General features: G+C 42.9%; 1 protein-coding gene and 1 long non-coding RNA gene across 2 annotated transcripts in view; both read right to left on the reverse strand.

The window, feature by feature from the left end:
* The window catches only part of LOC116982983 (H-2 class I histocompatibility antigen, alpha chain-like), a 59,836-nt gene that overhangs the window by 30,580 nt on the left and 5,214 nt on the right, over positions 1 to 24,042 (reverse strand). Inside the window, exon 3 of the mRNA XM_033036515.1 lies at positions 21,695 to 21,793. Within this exon, the coding sequence (XP_032892406.1) occupies positions 21,695 to 21,793 (99 nt within the window). The remainder of the gene's footprint in view (positions 1 to 21,694; positions 21,794 to 24,042) is intronic.
* On the reverse strand, positions 8,652 to 17,170 carry LOC116982651. Its single transcript, XR_004414510.1, has 3 exons — positions 17,058 to 17,170; positions 13,042 to 13,152; positions 8,652 to 9,387 (listed from the first exon to the last, which is right to left on the reverse strand). It is a non-coding gene; the product is annotated as an uncharacterized LOC116982651 (long non-coding RNA).

Consider the following 24,042-nt stretch of genomic DNA (forward strand, 5'->3'; position numbering starts at 1 on the left):
GCTGATGGGCGTCCCTTTGTACTGTCTGATCTGGTCTGTGCTTCCAGATATTTCTATGTTTTGTTAATTTTATGCGCCCAGCATCTGGAATTTATTCCATTATTTTCATTCATAGAAACTGCCAGTTTTCATCCAATGTTCTGAAATTGATGAATTCATTGCTCAGGTCTAAGGTTTTAGTCAATGCAGTTGGAAGAGATTCCATAACACATTCTTGTGACTTCGTTGAGGTAGGACGAGAAGTAAAGGAAATAAATTGAAAACGTAAAATGGATTACGATTTTAGGTACAATTGGAAATTGAGTTAACATCTTCATATTGACAGTGTTAGTTTTAGAGATACCGCGTGGAAACGGAGCCTTCAGCACACCAAGTCCACGCTGATCATCGATCACCGGTATATAGTTCTCTGTTAGAACACTTTTTCATCCACTCCCTGGACACTGGCGACAACTTACAGAAGCCAATTAGCCTTCACACTTGCACATCCATTCTCTGTGGGATGTGCGAGGAGACCGTATCACCCGAAGAACACCAACGCACTCACATTGAGAACGTACATGTTCCACACGGACAGCATTCATGGTTCGGATCAAACCTGTGTCTCCGCAGCTCTCGTTTGCATTTGATGTTTCCCAACTAAAATAGACCTCACCAAATATACTGTAGCAATTGACATCTGAAAAGGTGAATTCTGGCGGGAGTGCGCAGGTCCCTGGATGGTGTTAATGGAAGTTTTGAAAGGGCAAACATTATAATATCTATCGCTTAATGCGAAGGTACGGTGAGAAGGCAAATAGGTGTTCGCGGATTCAGGAGAGTGAAGATGGTTTATGGTGAAATAATGCCTTTGCGATAAAGAAAGTAGAGGGAGATCAGCAGTCAGGCGGTCCGATCGTCGCTTAATGATTCATTGAGATTAGAGAGTAGTAGCAAGGAAGAAGTTTAGAAGAATGATCCCAGGAATCAGTAGGTTAAATTATGATGAGCGTTTGTCTGCATTAGGTCTGTAATCGCTGGAGTTTAGAAGAATGAGCCGGGACCTCATTGAAACATATAGAATAGCAAAAGGCTTAGATTGAGTGCATGAGGAGAGGATGTTTCCATTAGCAGGAGAGTCTAGGACTAGAGGTCACAGCCTCAGAATTAAATAATTAAAAGAAGGCCGTGGAAGCCGTCAGTGGATATTTTTTTAGGCAGAGATAGATAGATTCTTGATTAGAACAGGTGTCATAGGTTATGGGGAGGAGGCTGGACCGTGGGGTTAGGAGAGAGAGAAAGATCGGCCACGATAGAATGGCGGATGGCCGAATGGCCCAATTCTACTCATAACTCCTATAACCTACCCTGCAGTCTCGATTGCTGCCGCATAAATCCACACGTCTTTGAGACGTGGGAGAAACCTGGAGCACCATGAGGAAACCCACATGATTACAGGGAGAGAGTGCAAACTCCACATAGACAGGGTCCAACGCCCAAGTTAGAATTGAACCTGTATCTCTGGTGCTGTGAAACAGCAGCTCTATTAGATGGGTCGCTGTTTAGCACAAGGTTGTGATTGCCCTTCTCATGGAACCCAAGGCCTGTTAAATCATCCCACGGAATGTTTCTGTGCCTCGGACTTGCTAAATGGCACTCATTGTTTTATTGGTCCGAGAGTTTCAGGTTACCAATTGAAATAACGGGATTTTTTCGAACGCATTACTAATTGTGCAGTATTTAAGATTACTTGCAGATTATCGGTGAATCTGTGGAATAATTTGCTACAGAAGGCCGTGGAGGCCGTCAGTAGATATTTTATAGGCAGATAGATAGATTCTTGATTAGTACAGGTGTCAGAGGGTATGGGGAGAATGCAGGAGAATGGGGTAAGGAGGGAGAGATAGATCAGATATGATTGAATTGTGGAGTAGACGATGGGCCGAATGGCTTAATTCTACTCCTATTCCTTGTGACCGTATGAGCTTATGGACAAGGAGAAAGCTCGTCTTGTTCCAGGTGGGTGTTGGGACGAGATATCAGAGCAGCAGATTGAGCATAAATTGAGCATGCATGGCTGTGGACCAAACAATGATGGAGGCAAACACGTTGAGGTAAAGGGTGCTTATAGAAACAGCAATACAACGTTTCAAGGTCAGTTTATTGTCAGGTGTACCAATTAAGGTCCAGTGAAGTTTGCGATTACAGAACGTGCGATTATCAGAAAATGTCAAACAATGTATCAGAAAATATATATAGGTAATGGAGCACGTTCACCTGGTTGAGTCGGAGGAAATGCGCTGGAGATAACGGTGCGAGTACACGGGCTTGTAATGGGAATTAACGCGATGGCACAACCTTGCTTTTACATGTTAGTTCTTTCTTGATAAATAATAAGATTCCCATTAGCTATGTACCTGCTTTAACTTTAGTTACCATTATGAAATTCTCTCGACAGGTACCCCCCATTGTATATTTTGTTCTTTTGTTTGATAAACCCAATCGTTTAATCTTGGTTGTCTCTTCATCGTTTGAGTTTTCATAAGGTACAAATGTTAAATATAAATTTTCCACTTCCCCACTATTATGAATAATAAGCTCAATGGCAGCCACGGAGACTGTATACTTTTCTCCAGACCCAAACCCAACGGTTCTAGTGTACATATTTTATGTAGTTAGAGGAAGAAAACAGGTGCTTGGGATCATCTACCCCAATTGTACAAAACCTACTGTCGCCCCATTTCATTCCCTGCACAGTTCCACCAACTCCCCACAAAATGACCATCACATTAATGACAAGGATAGTCACAAAATACTGGCGTAGCTCAACGGGACAGGCAGCGTCTTTGGAGAGAAAGAATGGGTGACGTTTCGGGTTGAGACCCTTCTTCAAACTTAATGACTGCGTATAATGGCAAATTAACCAACAATCCTGCAAGTGGTTGAGATTTGGGAAGATGTTAGAGTACCCTACGGAAGTAACGTGATCACCGTAGCAATATCAAAACCCCGGAGAACACTGGAGGCCAGATTTGATCCAGGGTCTCTGCAGATGTGAAACAGCAGAGTTAATAACTGCGAAGATGTGCCAGGAATGGATCCAGAGTGTCACTTTCTCGGGGTTGTATAACGTGACTTACGTCTATATTGTTCAAACGATTTTGAAAGCTGGGATAGTGCACGTGCAACACATCAATGGTGAATCAATGATTGGTCCGCCAAACCCTCTCAGAGATATATCACAACTCAGAATAATTCTGATCTTGTGTTGATAAATGAACCCTATCTACTGCAGTTATCTTTCCAAAATTTCAACAGTCGGTCGGCTAAGGGGATCAGAGGGTATGGAGAGAAGGCAGGTACGGGATACTGAGTTGGATGATCAGCCATGATCATATTGAATGGCGGTGCAGGCTCGAAGGGCCGAATGGCCTACTCCTGCACCTAATTTCTATGTTTCTATGTTTCTATATGTCAATTAAACAGCCTTTACGATATTAATGATCCCAACACAGAAGACACAGTCCCGAAACCCAGTAGAATAATCTATTTTACCGAATACAAAGTACATTACAGATCGTGCACGAGAAATCGTGTTTTTATTATGCGCAGTGGAATTCATTTTTGATGTTTTCATTCCAGGTAATTCGTTTCCTTAATGTTTATATTTTGATTGCCGGAGAGTTGGGGGTTTCCTCCCTGTCACCAGTAACACGGCGAAACGGGGAGAAGGGGTGACAAGCGCATCCGTACAATGTCAAAATAGTATGTAGACATAAAGTGTGAAGGAGAAACAAAGGGAAATGTTTGAGATACTCAACTATCAGACACTATGAAGAGTAAAACAAAGCTCAATCTTTATAGGCTGCTGATTGACATTTTTAAATTTTAGAATCCGTATTAAGGATGAATTTTGATTGGAATTTTGACGAGGTGCCACACGCGAGGCCGCTGAATAAAATAGAAGCGCAAGGCATTAAAGGCAAGGGATTAGCACGGATTGAAGATTGGCTGACTGGCTGAAGGCAAATTGTGCCAATAAAGGGGCCTTTTGTGGTTTGTTGCGGTTGACTATTGGTGTTCGGCAGGGGTCGGTGTTGTGCCTGCTGCATTTTACATTATACGTTAATGGTCTGGATGATGAAATTGATGGCTTTTTCGCCAATTTTTCAGGTGACACTAAGGTAGGTGCTGGGGCAAATAGTGTTGAGGAAGCAGGGAGTTTGCTGAAGGACAGTTTGGGAGAGTGGGTAAATAAGTGGCAGATGTAATATAGCGTACTAAAGTGAAAATGTGGAACCCATTCTGTAATCCCTGGTTCGTGTACTCTGATTATTTAATGAAGATAACCTCTGAAAAGTTATAATATTCAACTTTTATTTACCCCTTTAGGAACACGCGTTAAACTCGTCTACTTTCTGGCGGGTGGATTTGCCATATGCGTGCTAATTATTCCAGCGCTGGTATTTTATGCCAGGCGGTGCAAATTACAGAGTACTGAAGGTAAGAAGTGACTTGATCCTTGTACGAAATTAGTGACACAATGCTGGAATAACTCGGCGGTTTGGCAGCATCTGAGGAGACAATGGATAGGGGACTTTTGGGGTTGAGCCGGAACTTCGACTATCGATGTCCCCCGTAGATGCTGCCTAACCCGCTGAATTATTTCTGAAAATAGCAATGTTCAGTTGAAGGGGGAACGAGAAGTGCTGAAATAACGATTTAAACCACAGGGCCTTTTTTCCGGTCGCAGCATTCTGTGGCAAACATCATTTTAACCGTTTTAAGCCGTTGGTTGCAAAATCATTGTTTTTGTTTGTACTAAAATAAAGCGCTTTTAAACACTAGGTAAAATGCTGCAAAGGTCGGGTTGTTTAAATAGGGGCAGTTATCAGGAAAGCGGAAGCAAACAATAGGTCTTCAACTTTTCCGTGTGCTTTTCCTTAGCATTAGGACTAACGAGGAGAGAATTTGTTTAAATAACAAGAATAGCATGACCGCAATGGTCAATTTCTGCAGCCGAACGAATCTGGTCACAACTCGATTATTAACTGACTATCGGCAGGCAGGTTGTGATACGTTGATGATTAAATTTGGTCGTTTTATTATGTTCTCTACTAGCACCAGAAAATATTGAGGCCAGAACGCACCACTTCGAAAAACAGGTAAAAATATTTTGATGGTTTAACAGGACATTGATGGGACAACAGGATCGATCCACTTTTCGAGGAACTCTCTATGTGCCTCGTTTGCAATTTTCCTTATCCTCCCGTATTCTTATGATATAGTCCATGATCGTCAGCGACGTGTACTTGCGTATCCTTCGAGTTATCCTAAATAGTTTATGTCTAATCCGTCTGTGACGAGCGGATTATTCACTTCGTGAAGCATCATAACCGAGGCCCATCCTGTTCCAATTCAAACTTCACGTCATATTTTTTGCGGGGCAGCTCGCTATATGACGGAAAATCTGCTAACCTGTCCGAGCCCAGAAACCGCGTCAATTCTATATTTTACTCGAGGTCATCATCCAACAAACTTCCGGTCAGTGTTTTGCCCCATGCGTTTCACGATTTGGCTAATAGTTCACTAATTATTCAGGAAACTCAAACCAATTAGATACGAGTTGCTTCCGTTTACTTTTTTAGTAATCTCATCATAGGGAAGTAACCATATATAGCAATGGAATAACTGGTCGTGGCGACCCAGCTTCCACCTGCTTGTTTTGTGTTTGCTCGTATTCGCAGTTGTTTGTAAATGCGGAGTTTATTTCCTTTCAAATAAATGTTCCTTCAGTATCCTACGTATGCAGATATGAACTTCAGCGGACAGAAGAAAACTACGAAAAACAGACGCCACGAAGAACAATCTACCTATGGCCAGGTATGGTAAAAGCGGAAGTGTACTGCAAGGAAAATCCGTGTAAATCGCCCATATAGGCGAATCAGCAGCTCATGATCTCTGATTATTTTTCGACAGGTCAAAGAAGTGTCAGAACATAAACTGACCTATGCAACTCTGGATCTCGCCGCTTCTCTGAAACACTCAAGAACGGCGAAGAACAATGAACCAGAGTATGCAGGCATCAGGAATTTTAAATAGCTGTGAAACCAGCTAGCGTCCATTCACTCTGAAGTGAACGATATTTCAATCACATAAACCTGATTAACATTATGTCACAGATCGTACAGATACATTATCATTTATAAGACAATGCGCAGTGAGCAGGGAATTTTAATGAGAGATTATCTACTCTGATTAATAGGGCCATACAGACTAACTCCATCCCAAAGATATGGCGGACAGCAAAAGTCATTGCTATACCAAAACCTGGCAAAGACGAAAAACTACCAGCAAGCTACCGCCCAATCTCTCTACTCTGCGTCCCACTCAAAATCTTAGAACGCCTTATACTACAACGTATATCTCCAGGAGTAGAAGAGATTCTCAGTGTGGATCAGGCAGGTTTCCGCAAGGACCGCAGCACAGGAGAACAAGTTCTGGCCCTAACCACCTTGGACAGAACAAGAGTGCATGGAGAACGCAGAAGAATGGGCTCCCGCAAAGGTCAGTTTTAGCCCCAACCTTGTTCAACCTTTACACAAATGACCTACCCACCACTAAATCCCACAAATTCATCTATGCAGATGACATCTGTTTGGCCTTCCAAGCACCAGATTTTGGTACATTGGAACAGGTGCTCAATGAAGACCTTGTTAACTGGACGAGTACTGCAAAACCTGGCGCCTAAAACCAAGCCCAGCAAAAACGGTCTCCAGTGTGTTCCACCTCCATAATGCAGAAGCCACAAGAGAACCAAACATCTATCTGAGCAGGACCAAACTGAAGTATGCCCCCACTCCAACCTACCTCGGAATGACCCTTGACAGGATCCTATCCTTCAAGGAACATCTCAAAAGAACAGCAGCTAAGGTGAAGTCCAGAAACAATCTCCTCAGTAAGCTTGCTGGCTCAAAGTGGGGGGCAGCAGCCCCCACACTGCGCATTTCAGCACTAGCCCTTGCATTTTCTTCAGCTGAATATTGTGCCCCTGTTTGGTCCAGGTCATCCCACACACACCATGTGGACACCCAATTGAACTCAACAATGAGGATCATCACAGGAACAATCCGCTCAACACCACTCCCCTGGCTCCCTGTCCTATCCAACATAGCCCCTCCACACATCCGGCGAGTAGTCCTCACTCAAAGGATGCTCCAAAAGACCAAAAACTCCCCTCACCTGCCAATTCACATGGACATCTTCAACCCACCCACTGCTCGACTTCCATCTAGACGACCAATTTGGAAGAACCCACCACCAGCTGATTTCACCATCCAATCAGCTTGGAAAAAGGAATGGGAGTCCAAGGACGTCCCAAATAAACATCTGGTGTCAGACCCCACCCTACTGGTCCCTGGCACCAATCTCCCAAGGAAGCAGTGGACGACGCTGAATAGATTCAGGACTGGACATGGCCCCTGCTTGGCCAGCCTTCACAAATGGGGCAGCAGCCCAACCCCACGATGTGCTTGTGGAGAGCAGCAAACAATGCAACACATCATTGAAGAATGCCCTCAACAAAGACTCAAAGGAGGACTTGTCACCCTTCATACAGCAGATCAAGAGGCAACTGCTTGGCTAAAGGACTTTGCATTCGCTAAATAAATAAATTAATCTTACCCTTGAAAAGGGCTGTTCGGCACAATAAATGCCTTTCACCGCAAATCCTAGCTAACCGCATAAGATCATCGCTCTACTTTTTTCCTATCTAAGCGCACGGGGAAATGCAAGTGAAAGGCTGTATTTTTGTCTGCCTCCACCAACTCCTTGCCAACTCGTCCATGGTAGTAACCACATTCTGTGTACATTAATTATCCCACGTTTTTCCACTCATCTCATCTTAAGCATACGCTTGTCAGTTAAACATTTCTCAACAATATTAAGATAAATACCCTGAATATCTATCCTGTCTGTACTCCTCATGCTTTAAGAAAACTGAACAGATGCATCGTATAAAGTATTTTATCGGGATATATCACAGGTGGTTTAGGAATAGCTCCATGCAAGACCGCAAGAAATAGCAGAGAATTGTGGACCAGCCCAGACCGTCACGCAAACCATCTCACTGCCATTAACTCCATCTACACTCCACGCTGTCTCGCAAAGCCATCGGTATAATCAAGGTAGGGTCTCAACCCGAACACTCCATCTTCTCCCCTCACCCACCAAGCAAGAGGGACAGAGTATGAAAACGCATACGTCCAGATCCAGTGACAGTTTCTTCCCAGCTGTTGTTGTGTCATTTGGATGGGAGCATGCAAGGCAAGATTAGCAAGTTTGTTGATGATACAAAAGTGAGTGGTTTCGCAGATAGTAAAGATGGTTGTGAAAGATAGCAGCAGGATCTGGATCGATTAGCCAGGTGGGCTGAGGAATGGTTGATGGAATGGAATACAGAGAAATGTGAGGTGTTGCATTTTAGAACACTTTAGTTATGGGGTGAAATTTGATAGAATTGTCATGTATACCTCAAGCGTATGAGGCTGAATGGCGACCTGCTACACGTATGTCAAATTATTGAAGGAATAGACAGTGACGATAGACAGAATAGATTTCCAATTCAAGCCATATAAGAACCAAGAAGGCAGAGATAATATGCAACACTGACATTCAAGAAGTAAAACGGATTTATTGATTCACAGAGAATTAACAGCAAAAATAATTACTATATATTGGTATAATATATAGGTTTAGCACGGAAATGTTCACCCACAACAAAAAGATGACGTCCATGTTGCGGACAATTCAATTGACGAAGAAACACCGACATGTCCCACTCGCAGTAGAAAGTAGTAAACGTTTTCGTATGTACCCGGCTTCTACTCGTGCCGATTAGCGGTCTAACCTGAAGAGTCTATTTTTAATTATTGCAACATTTACTATTCGATAAAGATATGACCCCTGAATACAAAAGCATCTCCACATACAGATTCACATACAGATCCTTACCTTAGTTAATGGACAATTTGTATGATCTGAAAGATGAATACTATTGGAAAATTCATAACTGGGGCTGTCACTGGGCCGGTTGGGTACAAAAGAGCAATTTTTTAGTCAGTAAGAGCTTGAAATAGTCCATATTGTTTGCAGAATATTCGACTAAATTTGCGTATTTTAAATCTATAAGGAATGCATGGATCCATAAATAAACTGAACAAAACCCAACAAATACAGAACTCCCAGCGATAATATTCCAAATGCACTGGAAAATATGGCGCCTTGACATTACTCAACATTCCTGCGAATTTTGCAGTGTAAGGCAGATTACGATTTTACAATTTGGTTGTTGTATCCTGTATTGATATCCATTTCTTCAGCCATGCGTTCAGGTCGACCATGTATTGTCTGTAAAATAGTGTTTCATAACATAGTCATCAATTCAATACAGCTTTTGCTTTGACTGCTGTCTCTCAGTAACTACGCCACCAAAATAAATGCAACATTTTAATTGATAGACATACTCGTCCTATGGAATACAAGATATAAAACAGCCACATGGTCTTTGTCACTGATCATTTCCAACTGAATTATGCGTTTACTTTCACCTTTGATATAACTTGTCATGTTTAAAAAAAGTGCTTCAGTCGACAATCTGCGCATTTCAAGACAATGCATTCCGTTACACTAAATTGAAAATAAATCTCCTATCTCATCTCTCGAACAATGTTTTGGTAAATTATCCTTGATAGCTTTTTTTCATATTGTTTAATTACTTTCTTCTTATAATTATTTCAGCATTTCGTGACTAAGAAATTATGAGGTTTTAGGTTTTAGCCGTCTACTACTGTATACATTATCTTCTTGGTGCTTCATGTCGAGAATAATTGAATCTACGAGAGAGAAAACGTGCTATTTGGCCGATCTTAGTCATCAAGCAGCTCCCTGTACTTCACCATCCCCAGCATCCTCACCATTTAAAGCATCAACATTAGGCATTTCCTCAAGATGGTGGCATCTATCGTCTAGGCTCCCAACCATCAAGTACATGCCGTCTCACGCCTCTACCATCCTGCAGGAAGCGGAGAGGCCTAAAACCCCAGGCCGCCAGGTTCAGAAACAGGCACTTTCCTATAACCATAGGGTTTTTGAAGTAGCCTGCTCAATCCTTAATCTACCTCAACAATAAAACACGATGGCACAACTATGAGCTTGTTTTTTTTAAAGTGTGTTTTGCAATCATTTCTTGTTTTCTTCACATTGCTTTATTTTTTCTATTGCCCAGCAGAAGTTACGTATAACTTAAGTATATTGTAGTATGCTGCCTGATTCTTGGTGCCGGTGATGCTGCTGCGAGCAAGGTTGTCATTGTACTCTTACCTAGTCATCCCTGTGCAAATGACAATAAACGCGATTTCAGTCCATTTGACAACATGAACTCTTTCCTCCATTTCAAAGCAGAAGTTAAGTATATGAAAAATAAACAATTCCATTTGTCTGGATGAGTTCCAGTAACTCCACGGAAACTTGACATAATTCCGGAAAAAGTAGTCCATCTCAGCGACACCAGCCCATCGCCCTACGCACATTTCTTCCAACGCCAGAAGGACAGTATGGAAATACTGCTACCTACAGGTTCCTGTCAAGGTCACACACCACCCTAACATAGAAACATAGACATAGAAACATAGAAATTAGGTGCAGGAGTAGGCCATTCGGCCCTTCGAGCCTGCACCGCCATTCAATATGATCATGACTGATCATCCAACTCAGTATCCCGTACCTGCCTTCTCTCCATACCCTCTGATCCCCTTAGCCACAAGGGCCACATCTAACTCCCTCTTAAATATAGCCAATGAACTGGCCTCGAATACCCTCTGTGGCAGAGAGTTCCAGAGATTCACCACTCTCTGTGTGAAAAAAGTTCTTCTCATCTCGGTTTTAAAGGATTTCCCCCTTATCCTTAAGCTGTGACCTCTTGTCCTGGACTTCCCCAACATCGGGAGCAATCTTCCTGCATCTAGCCTGTCCAACCCCTTAAGAATTTTGTAAGTTTCTATAAGATCCCCTCTCAATCTCCTAAATTCTAGAGAGTATAAACCAAGTCTATCCAGTCTTTCTTCATAAGACAGTCCTGACATCCCAGGAATCAGTCTGGTGAACCTTCTCTGCACTCCCTCTATGGCAATAATGTCCTTCCTCAGATTTGGAGACCAAAACTGTACGCAATACTCCAGGTGTGATCTCACCATGACCCTGTACAACTGCAGTAGAACCTCCCTGCTCCTATACTCAAATCCTTTTGCTATGAAAGCTAACATACCATTCGCTTTCTTCACTGCCTGCTGCACCTGCATGCCCACTTTCAATGACTGGTGTACCATGACACCCAGGTCTCGCTGCATCTCCCCTTTTCCTAGTCGGCCACCATTTAGATAATAGTCTGCTTTCCTGTTTTTGCCACCAAAATGGATAACCTCACATTTATCCACATTATACTGCATCTGCCAAACATTTGCCCACTCACCCAGCCTATTCAAGTCACCTTGCAGTCTCCTAGCATCCTCCTCACAGCCAACACTGCCCCCCAGCTTAGTGTCATCCGCAAACTTGGAGATATTGCCTTCAATTCCCTCATCCAGATCATTAATATATATTGTAAATAGCTGGAGTCCCAGCACTGAGCCTTGCGGCACCCCACTAGTCACTGCCTGCCATTGTGAAAAGGACCCGTTTACTCCTACTCTTTGCTCCTAACTCCTAACATAGGGGTTTTATCATTAGTCCTTCATCATCATTGGGTCTACATTTCTGGACTGCCTCCCAATAGCAGCGCGAGTCTAGCAAGTAGATTGCAGAAGTTCAAGGATGCGGCCATTACCAGCTCCTCAATCGCCGTTAGGAATGATCAATAAATCAATAAATACTGGCTTGGCCGAGGACGACGAAATCCATCCAAAATAATCGAAGCAAAGACGGAGTGAAAGAGCCAATATTGGCGGTTATATCTACATGCTCTCGGTTTCATTCTACTGGTTGTAGCTGGAGGGGTTAGATGAGGGAATTAAAGGTAACATTATTTAGATGAGGGAATTAAAAGTAACATTAGCAAATTTGCAGATGACACAAGTCTGGGTTGCAGTGTAAACGGTGAAGAGGATGCTATGAGGATTCAGGGTGACTTGGACAGGTTGGGTGAGTGGGCAGATGCATGGCAAATGCAGTATAGTGTGGATAAATGCAAGGTTATCCACTGGTGGCAAGAACAGGAAGGCAGATTATTATCTGAATTATGTCAGGTTAGGAAAAGGGGAGTACAACGAGGCCTAGGTGTCCTTGTACATCAGTCGCTGAAAGTAAGCATGCAGATACAGCAGGCAGTGAAGAAAGCTAGTGGCATGTTGGCCTTCATAACGATAGGAGTTGAGTATACGAGCAAAGAGGTCCTTCTGCAGTTGTACAGGGCCCTGATGAGACCACAACTGGAGTATTGTGTGCAGTTTGGCCTAATTTGAGGAAGGACATTACTGCTAATGAGGGAGTGCAGCTTAGGTTCACGAGGTTAATTCAAAGGGTGGCGCAACTGGAGCGACTGAGCTTGTATTCACTGGAATTTAGAAGGATGAGAGGATATCTTATAGAAACATATAAAATTATTAAGGGATTTGACATGCTAGATGCAAGAAACATGTTCCCGATGTTGAGGGAGTCCAGAACCAGGGACCACAGTTTAGGGATAAGGGGTAAGCCATCTAAGTTCTGGAGGTGAGATGAGGAAAAACAATTTCACCCAGAGGGCAGCGAATTTGTGGAATTGGAGGCAGTAGAGGGCAATTCATTGGATGCATTCAAAAGAGAGTGAGATAGAGCTCTTTGGATGATCAGCCATGATCACATTGAATGGCGGTGCTGGCTCGGGGGACCGAACGGCCTACTCCTGCACCTATTCTCTATGCATCTATTCATCTATGTAATGACAGACACCTTACATAGATAATTGGTTAACATGCATTCACCTTTAATTCGTGAGTTATTCCATTAATTGGCTCTTGTTACACTTACCTGGGCATATACCGTGCTTTCTTCAACGTATCTGCATTTAGTAGATGACTTTAGACCAGCGATGTTTAGAGTAGTATACGTTAACTTTGGATCACATTCGGATTGCATTGTCTGAAAATTATCACAATTTGTTATAATTATTACATCAATCAACATATTTCCAAAAATACACCACCGCCACCAGTCACGAACATTGTAAATGGTAGCAAAATACCAAATGCCTTTATTAATATGAAAAATGTTATTATATTAATATTATATTTTCTTCTGCGAAAGAACAAATTGATTCATTTATCGCTGCTCTGGGTTGTCCAATGATCATTGGCTAAAGATAAGACTACGCATTAGCATCTAGCCAAACAGAATATACTGCTAGGTACACAAAATTGCTGGGGAAACTCAGCGGGTGCAGCAGCATCTATGGAGCGAAGGAAATAGGCGACGTTTCAGGCCGAAACCCTTCTTCAGACTGATGGGGGGTGGGAGAAAGAAGGAAAAGGGGAGGAGGGGGAGGAGCCCGAGGGCGGGCGGATGGGAGGGTGGGAGGAGACAGCTAGAGGGTTAAGGAAGGGGAGGAGACAGCAAGGGCTAGCAAAATTGGGAGAATTCAATGTTAATGCCATACGGACGCAAGGTCCCCAGACGGAATATGAGGTGCTGTTCCTCCAATTCCCTTTTGAACAGAATATACTGCTAAGTAGGCCGATTTAATTTTTTTTAATGTTCCTGCGTGGAAATAGTTGCTGAAGGCCTCATCTGCATCATTTCCCAATGTTGATCAAATTGAAAGTAAATGTTCTCTCTTGTGTCTTTAAATTCAACTAGCTAGGGTTTATTTGAATGGGGGCGCCTTCTCTTACTGGTCCCCGTTTTGTGCATTTAAGTGTTATATTTTATTTATTTGTCCACAGACTCGTTTACCAGCCTTCTGTCTGCATTTTATTAAATGCTCACTTGGGATGTTTCCCTTTCGTTAAGCTTCTCTGCTGTGTCATCGAAAAATACAAGCGAGAGAAAAACATTTTCTATTTGCCATTTTCTGATGGTTCTCAAATTTATCAGTTCAAACATTTTCCAATACCGAATACTTGTTTATTCGCTGTTTAGAGCATCAAACTATTGCGCATGGTAACCAGGCCACAATTGGAAACTTATTTTATTCTTACTGTCACGAGTGGCCCATGGAAACACTAATTTCCATTCTAAATTTGACTTTACTTAGTATTGCACCACTGTCGACTTAGCCACCAGAACTAATTTTCCTGCCGACTTTCATTTAACGTGAAACTCAATGAAACTCAATGAACGAAATTAAACTGCCAGATGCTATGATTCATTATTAGTGGATGTATCTGGACTGACATGCAGGAGATTCACTATTGTGTCGGTGCAATTTGGATACAAAATTACAGGCTCACACCCACCGGCCAGGAAGAGAAGGGACATTACAGATGTAATAATTGGGACCAACCCCTTCATGTAATGGAATACGTGGGGCTCCCTATTACATGCCGCAGAGAAAATAATGAGAACAGTCCTGAAACACTTCTACTTAACGAACTACACAACAACTATTAACGAGGATTGCGTATGAAAAGTTATTTTCAGTTTCAACTACCTTTGCAAACGGTCCCCAGTTTGTATTACCTACAAAATGAAACCCACGAATCCAACATTCATAAGAGCACCAAACCCAGAAAGATTGCGTGGTAACTACAGCAACTTTCTCAATCTTTTCAGTCACCATGCTGCACATCACCTCCAAAAAGTCCCCCTCAGCTGGGATGCCCGGGCATTGCAAAACATCCGACCACTGTCACTGAGGGGTCTTGAGAATTCTGCAGTAAATGCAATCCAACTCGCTACCTGATGTTATTTCTGAATTAAATCAAATAATAACGGAGATATTTAGATCCATTTCAGGCTTTGAAGTAAAGACTAGGCCTTGAACCAGGCTTTTTTCCCCCCCCCCGAAACTCCAAAAAGCCGTGATTTGAGAAATGATCGACCTACAACAGACAATGCGCACGGGTGGAGAAGTAAATCAATTAAATCTCCATGAAATCATCGAACCCCCCAGGCAGTGTGAGCTAAGCAATATCAGCGTCCACACTCAGCCTAACGCCCGGAACTTAAACAAAAATAAACAATAGCATCAGGAGTGCCTTCTAGTGTCTCTACTGCAGTGTTGAAATATTACCACTAATCTTTATCTCGTGTGCCTTGCAGTCAAAGAGTCGGACAGCGCAAAAATAGATCCTTCTGCCACGGTGATAATACCGAGCTTAAGCACATCTATACTTATGGCCAGTTTTGGAAACTATTGCCCGTGGATGTATCTGTATAAAAGCCGTTTAAACGTAGCAATTGTATCTGATTCTAGCACTTCCCCTGACAGCATGTTATAGATATCAAACGCACTACACTGTACATAAAAAACTTACAATGCAGTAATCTCAAATGCATTGCTTCCCTAATATAATAATGACATCATATCTTGTCAGATTATTCATTGTGTCTGGGTTGTCAGTTGTCACATCATGTTGCAGCGATCAGTCTTGATTCATAATGCTATCCCTGCAATTATGCTATATCTTCATTATGAGATTGCAAACCCTGATTCTAAACAACCAAATCAGGATAAATATCAACATCTATTTGTCGGCCTCTAAAATATTGCACGTTTTTGTAAAGAAGAAGAATTTTTTTGTGACCATCCCTTATTCTCTCTTCTCCAATATATGTTCCTAACATCTCCCCATGTAGCAAAACCAGTCACCGCAAAGATCAATCAGGCGAATGGTCCCTGCACTATTTCTATCATGGGTATATTCCAATTACAGTATCATTGGGTTCTGTATAATTGGAGTCATGTGGTGCACTGGTTGTTATTGTTCCAGATGAACTATCCGAGAGCGTTACCATCACCACAGTAAATATTCTGGGCTGTATCGTAGACTCATAGATGTTAAATTGCTCATGAATGATCTTCCGTCCATCTTAAATCACATCTGGGGTGTTCACTGAATGTTTGCACCATATTCTGTTCCGCTTGCAAATTCTCAGAAATACAAATAGTCCATCCCTGTTGGCAATTTCACGACCGGATAGACTAAAGGTGTTGGGTGACACCACAAAAAATGTAGTCCAACAGATTACCCTGAACTTCAGTGGCATTGCGATCACTGAATCCTCCAACATCAACTCTTTAGTACTCATCATAGATCACAAATGCACGAGGATTAGCCTCATAAATTGTAGAGCTACAAGAGTAGGCTGTGTATCCTGCGAAAAGCTACCCAATCACTGACTCCGAAACCTTTTCTCATCGTCAAAGCATAATTTGGGCATGTGATAGAATGACTTTCATTTGGCAAGCTGAGTGCTGTTCCAGCAAATGTTCCAATTCCAGACACCTGACGACATGCAGGTCAAATCAGTCCATTTGGTTCCCAACCCAGCTACCGTAAGCAGTTATTTCCTTCACCAGTGTACTATTTACTACCTAAACTGCAGCTATTCATCCCATCCATTACATAAGCGCATAGCAATCTTTTGATCTCCACGCCTAGAGAACAAAGTTTGAATGGGGTCACTGCCACGTGTAGGTTCCTCTCCGAGTCATACACGTTCCCTACTTAGAAATTGGTTGCCAGTCTTCCCTTCTCGTTGGGTCCAAATCCCCCAAGCTTCTACACGAAGCAATTTGACAGCACCTTTTTCTGAAGCACGAGAGAGATTCAAGGTTGTGCCCTCTTATCACCACCTGAATTTCAGTTAGTGGTGTATTATGGATTATAGCCTTGCTTATTCACGAAAATAAATGTTTTATAAATTAAAGCAAAGGTCATCAATTCTGCCGTTTCGATTAGATTTTCCCCCATTTTGAGACTGCATTTTGTTAAAACAAAGACATAATTAGACAAAGCTACGAACGAAGCACTCAGATACATCTTGAAATTACATTTAACTGTGATTCGTTCGATGCTCCGTGAAATGGCGCATGTTGCACATACCTGGGTATAAATTGTGCTCGGTTCTGCATATTTATCTTCGGCAGATCGCTTTGCATCAGCGATACGGAAAGCACTGTAAACAATTGCTTCATCGGGTTCCCTATGCTTAGTCTAAAAAACAGTATTTTGTTAAAATTCTTTCCTACGAATCAAAATATTTTCCATAAATTTACCACAATGGACAAAATTAAACATCGTACATTCCAGCAGCATGCCAAATTCCGATGAAAAAAGCTGTCGGAAAAGGAATGTATCGACTTGCATAGACCTTGATGACTGCTCTCCTTGAGAGGCATGCGTACATTTGGTCCCTTTTACTGTGACGAGATCTTCCCATGATGGGGTGAGCTCAGTGAGATTTCAACAGACTGATAGACTGTGTCAAGCCTAGAAGATTGAGGTGGGATCTTATAGAAACTTACAAAATTCTTAAGGGGTTGGACAGGCTAGATGCAGGATGATTGTTTCCGATATTGGGGAAGTCCAGAACAAGGGGTCACAGTTTAAGGATAAGGGGGAAATCTTTTAGGACTGAGATGAGGAAAACATTTTTCACACAGAGTGGTGAATCTCTGGAATTCTCTGCCACAGAAGGTAGTTGAGGCCAGTTCATTGGCTATATTTAAGAGGGAGTTAGATGTGGCCCTTGTGGCTAAAGGGATCAGGGGGTATGGAGAGAAGGCAGCTACAGGATACTGAGTTGGATGATCAGCCTTGATCATATTGAATGGCGGCGCAGGCTCGAAGGGCCGAATGGCCTATTCCTACCCCTATTTTCTATGTTTCTATGTTTCTAACGTATGTGTTGGGTTAAATTGAGGTAATTTCAATAACATTTGGAAGCATGAAAAGACACCCAGACAATTGTTTACAAATCCACGGTATAGGAGAGATATGATGGAGTAAGGTCGTTCCCCATTGATGGGAAAACCAGTACCAGGAACCATTGTAAAAGAAAACGGGAAAAGCGATTTCAAACTGTAATGGGGACAGCGTTCTTCTCCAGGAGAGAAGAAAATCTATCTCACAAATCACTCGAATCGAAATTATGAAATATATTCAAAATTATGTGAACATTGTTATAATATGATAGAGAACTACAGCGCGAAACAAGTCTCCGGGATCAATGGACATTGGGAGAAAGCAGGAGCGGGACACTGAATTAGCAGGATGAGCCATGAACGTATTGAACGACCAAGAAAGGTCGAAGGACCATATCGCTTATTCCTTCTCCTAATTCTACGTTTCTATCACCATGCTTCCATTAAAAAAACATCAAGTACACAAATGGGCCTACAGTAGCTGTGTTTCCATTTGAAGGCATTACTGAGGAATTTCATTTTGCTCCAATTTCATCACGCAAGTTGACTTGTAGAATCTTGTAATTATCCAAACGAAGGTAATAATTGGGAGGATGTCCGAGTGTTGTTTGAACGCTGCAGTATAATAATAATAATAATAATAATATATCTTTTATTGTCATTGCATGTCAGTGCAACGAGATTTAGTGTGCAGCTCCACTGATGTACAAGAAAGGTAAATAAATACAATACATAAATAAGCAAGCTGAATTGATTGACGTGACCATCTGAGGGGGACTGTCCAAAGGGAGTGGGTGGTGGGGGGCACTCATTAGGGCCGGTTCAGAGCCGCTATAGCTCTGGCGATAAAACTGTTCCTGAGTCTAGATGTTCGGGCATAGAAGGCCTTGTAACGTCTGCCGGAGGGAAGTAGTTGAAACAGACCGTGGCAGGGGTGTGATGAGTCCTTATGGATGCTGAGGGCCTTCCTGAGGCACTGCGTGTGGTAGATGCCCTCCAAGGCTGGTAGCTCTGTCCAGATGATCCGCTGCGCTCTGTTGACGACGCGCTGAAGAGCTCTCCTCTCCGCCTCCGTGCAGCTGAGATACCACACAGAGATGCCATACGTTAATATGCTCTCTGTGGTGCAGCGGTAGAACGTTGTCAGCAGCTGTTGGGGCAGACCAGCCTTTTTTAATGTCCTCAGGAAGAACAGTCGTTGCTGTACCTTCTTGACCAGCGCGGCGGTGTTTGTGGATCATGTGAGGTCTTCTGAAATGTGAGTGCCCAGAAACTTAAAGCTGGACACTCTCTCCACACTTTCCTCGTAAATGGAGATTGGGGCGTATTCTCCAGAATGGGACCTCCTGAAGTCAATAATCAGCTCCTTGGTCTTGGAGGTGTTTAGTGCCAAGTTGTTATTGGCGCACCAGTCCGCCAGGTTCTGCACCTCCGCTCTGTAGTTTGTTTCATCACCGTTGGTGATCAGCCCAATCACTGTTGTGTCGTCTGCAAACTTCACGATGGTGTTGGTGTCGAATGCAGGGACACAGTCGTGAGTGAAGAGGGAGTAGAGCATGGGGCTTAGTACACAACCCTGTGGTGTGCCGGTGCTCAGGGTGATGGTGGAGGACAGGTGCGGGCCCAATCTCACTGCCTGCGGTCGCTCCGTGAGAAAGTTCAGGATCCAAGCGCATATCGGTGAGCTGAGGCCTAGCTGGTGGAGTTTGGTGGTGAGCTTGGTAGGGATGACCGTATTGAATGCAGAGCTATAGTCAATGAAGAGCATCCTCACATACGTGCCCTGTCTGTCCAGGTGAGTCAGGACAGTGTGAAGGGCCAGAGAGATGGCATCCTCTGTCGATCTATTTGCCCTGTATGCAAATTGATGGGAGTCCAGTGAGGCAGGGATGCTGGATTTAATATGGGAGCAGCCTTTCGAAGCACTTCATGGGGATTGGAGTCAGGGCAACCGGCCGGTAGTCGTTGAGGTTGGTGATTTTGGACTTTTTCGGCACCGGCACTATGGTGGCTGTTTTCAGGCACTTGGGGACCATTGCCAGAGATAGAGATAGATTGAAGATTCTCGTGAATACCTCCACCAGCTGTCCAGCACAGTCCTTTAATACTCTTCCCTGTACTCCATCCAGGCCTGCAGCCTTGCGTGGATTGATCCTACGCAGAGCGCACTGTACTTCCTGAGTGCTCAGTGTTAAGGCCTGTCCCTCCGCTATGGCTAGGGTTATTCCACACCTGGTGGTGTTGCCAGTATCGAACCGGGCAAAGAAGGTGTTTAGTTCGTTGGCCAGTGTGATATCACCGTGGGGGCAGGCGGGGCTGCTCTTGTAGTCAGTGATGTCCCTGACACCCTGCCACATGCTTCTGGTGTCCGCGGTATTGAAGTGGTCTTCTACCCTTTGCCTGTGGATGACTTTGGCCTTTTTTATGCCTCTGTTCAGGTTCGACCTGGCCGCATTGTAAGCAGAAGTGTCCCTGGCTTTAAAGGCGTTGTTGCGTGCCCTTAGCAGATCCTGAACCTCCTTGTTCATCCAGGGTTTCCGGTTTGGGAACATCTTTATTTGCTTGTCCACTGTGACAGTCTCCTCACAGCAGTTGATGTAGGAGAGCACAGTGGATGTGTACTCCTCCAAGTCTACCTCTGTACCACTGGTAGCCTGTTGTGCAAACAGGTCCCAGTCGGTGCGATCAAAGCAGTCCTGGAGTTGTAGGGTGGCGTCCTCGGGCCATATTTTGACCGTCCTTATTGCAGGTTTGGTCTTGCGGATGAGGGGTCTGTATGCAGGTAGTAGAAACAGTGAGAGGTGATCGGATTGTCCCAGGGATGGGCGGGGGAGAGCTCTGTATGCGTCCTTGATGTTGGTGTACACTTTATCCAACGTGTTTGAGCCCCTGGTAGGGCACTGCACATGCTGGTGGAATTTGCGGAGTGTGGCACGTAGGTCGACCTGGTTAAAGTCCCCTGCAACAATGAAGGCACCGTCGGGGTGAGCATCCTGCTGCTTACTGATGGCCGAGTGCAGCTGTGCTAGCGCTAGGTTAACATTAGCCTGTGGTGGGATGTATATGGCCATGATGATAACCACAGTAAACGTGTTATACACGTCTTACCTTCGTTGAATGCTCTGCGCGCCCTTTCGATATTCTGCACGTCCCTAGAGGGAGGTAATTTAGAATAAAAAACTCTTGGTCCATACAAAGAATCGTAGTAGCCAGTAAATCTAGCAGCATATACATTTTTTTTAAACTTTTGAATTTGTATACATGTATGTAGCAAAACTAATATCACGATACCAATTGTTAAAAATCTACAGGATATTAGTCCTCTTCGAGTTGTCGGAACACATTCAATTACAGAATGTGTTTCTGCATCACCGACCCATTTTCTCAGACTCAACCCCTTATCCCACAACCTGCCCCCAAAACACCAAGCATCTATCCTTCATAAACAAATCGGTGACTAACTCAAAAGTTAACTTCCGAGAACCGATGCACTCAGTGAGATGGGGCGTATGTACCAGAAACCAGCTAACACATGCAGTGGCCGATCCAATATAACTCTCCAATATTATTCTCTCCTGCATCTCCGGTATCTTCTCACTCTCCAAAGACGTACAGATTTGTAGATTAAATGGCTTGGTATAATTGTAAATTGTCCCTAGTGTGTGTACGATAGTGACAATTCCGGGGTCGCTGGTCGGCGCCGACTCGGTGAGCCGAATCACCTGTTTCCGAGCTGTATTTCTAACAACATTATTGCTAAATTTCGATTGGTTAATTTCATACCAATCTCGAGATCAAAAAGTTTGGGAGTCTTACCTTTTCGTTTCACAATGAAAAGAATGATTATGAGAGGTATCAATCCTGCTCCTATGCAACCAAAAATCCAGTTATGAAATGGATTATCGGGTAATGGAACTGTAAACAATAAAATAATGGTCAGTTGTAATATATTTATAGTGTTAATAATAGGACAGGCTGTTATTTCAAAAGCATAATTCTGTCTTTGTTTATATCGAGTTGACGTCGACGGGAATAAACACACATGGACATTGCCCGTGAACGCAGTTGCTGGGTTTTTTTTCATTTTAGTCTCATGCTAGTTGTGTGTAAATAACACATAATCAAAGAATCATTAAAGTGCAGAAGAACCAAATATTTGCCTGCAACCAATTCTAAATATTATATAAGTATGTAGCTTGGATATGTCGCAGAGCATAACAAGTAGTGATTTATAGCTGTGTCGGTACAACACGACATTTTGTGGAATGTCCATAAATGGGAAGGGATAAAAAGTTATATACTCTTCACCTTGTGATTCAAAAGTGTGGGTGGAAAAAAAAATCTCCACCGTCATTACGTTTTTTGGCGGCCCTGGTGTGCTCGAGGCAGAATTACAGACGATGCAGTATTCGTGGAATATTGGGAATGTAATTTCAAGTTATAAAACTTGAAACTTGAATTTTGCTGTGAAATCCGATCCCAAATTAAATTAATTTCAAGAGAGTGGTAGGAAAACCGAAGGTAGATTTCGCTCGCTGTGACTGAACAGTGGAAATACAGTGACAAATGAGGTGCTGAACAACACAGAAACACATAATCCTTTGGGGGGTTTTAATCCAGAGTATCGATGGAAAACCGATTTTTTGGAACCGTTCATTCTAATGATGTGCATGACCTCGTAGTCTACTTTGAAGGGCGAGTTGACGTCCGCAGTGTTCAGGGTGGCACGGCGATCATCGAAAATCCATACAGAACACAGACGAAAATGCTCCTTTCCTGTAGAATATCAGTTAGCAACCTGGAGGGGTTAGGCATGGCAGCAGATTCACGCTCTCTCCCTCAAACACAAGAAGCATTCCATGAATGATTTTGATTGATTTGAGGTAACGACATTTGTCAAGAGTCCTATTAACACATTAAATATGCAATGGTTTGGAACGGCACAACGCGCATCTCTAGTGAAAGGACGCGCACATGTCACTTTCTGGCCTGTCTTGTGGTCTTACTTCAAATGCATCAAATGGCAACTTACATGGGTCAGCTTTTATGTTTGGTGACAAGTTTTGTAAGAACCATAAACTGATTACTGCACTGGATCTTATTCCACCCACGCTTTCCAACCCGATAATTGAAGAGCAACATCCTATATCCAGCTTTTTCTTTGTAACTCTCTTCATTGCTTTCCTTAGTATGCCTTCTTGAAAGCTTGTTCATTGATAATTGACTGGTTTAATTCTATGAGCGACAGCATTAATAACCAACATTTTGATTGAAGCTTTGTCGAATCTTTTTTATTCAAAACTCTTCATTGACGTCAGCTACTGCAATCATTCCTCAAAATTTCTTGTTACCTCTTTACAAAAGAAGTCTATCCAATATTTAGACAAACGCGAATTAATGTTATAACTTTATAAGAAGGAAGTACAGATGCTTGATAAAACCGAAGATAGACACAAAAAACTGTAGTAACTCAGCGGAACAGGCAGCATCTCTGGAGAGAAGGAATGGGTGACGTTTCGGGTCGGGTCGTCAAAACGTCACCCATTCCTTCGCTCCAGAGATGCTGCCTGTCCCGCTGAGTTACTCCAGCTTTTTGTGTCTATCTTTAATTTTATAACTTGGTTGTTAGATTTTCTCCATTATATACAAGTGTTTCCAATGTACAAGCAATGTTCATTATTCGGGCATGAAACAGCGAGTCCTCAAAATATTTGCAAAAATTCTGGCATTGATTTTCTAAAGCAGTTATTTTTCTTAAATTATGACAATGGCAGATCAGGTAACCATGACAAAATGTTCAAATGTCTCAGAGAATCAATTAATTTGAAACCATTTGAGAGATTCGTTTACGCGTGGGCGGAACCTGCCTTCTTTTTGCAAAGTACATTGGAATTCATTGCAAATTGAATTCTAACAAATAGTGTCAGTGATCTTGGAATTGCGGACCGTGATTCATTCAAATTATGTCAATTATAACAAATGCTGCGAAATTTGCGAGCTTGGGATTATGGCTCGACGTAAAAAGTAAAATATGGAGAGGATAAAGGATCAAGAATAATGGCAATTAAGAGAAGGACACACAGCAGTACTTCGTGAAATGGTGTCCTCCACCGTCCCCTATAACATATATAACATATAACAATTACAGCACGGAAACAGGCCAT

Source organism: Amblyraja radiata, chromosome 17, assembly GCF_010909765.2.
Source record: "Amblyraja radiata isolate CabotCenter1 chromosome 17, sAmbRad1.1.pri, whole genome shotgun sequence".
NCBI classification, from domain to species: domain Eukaryota; kingdom Metazoa; phylum Chordata; class Chondrichthyes; order Rajiformes; family Rajidae; genus Amblyraja; species Amblyraja radiata.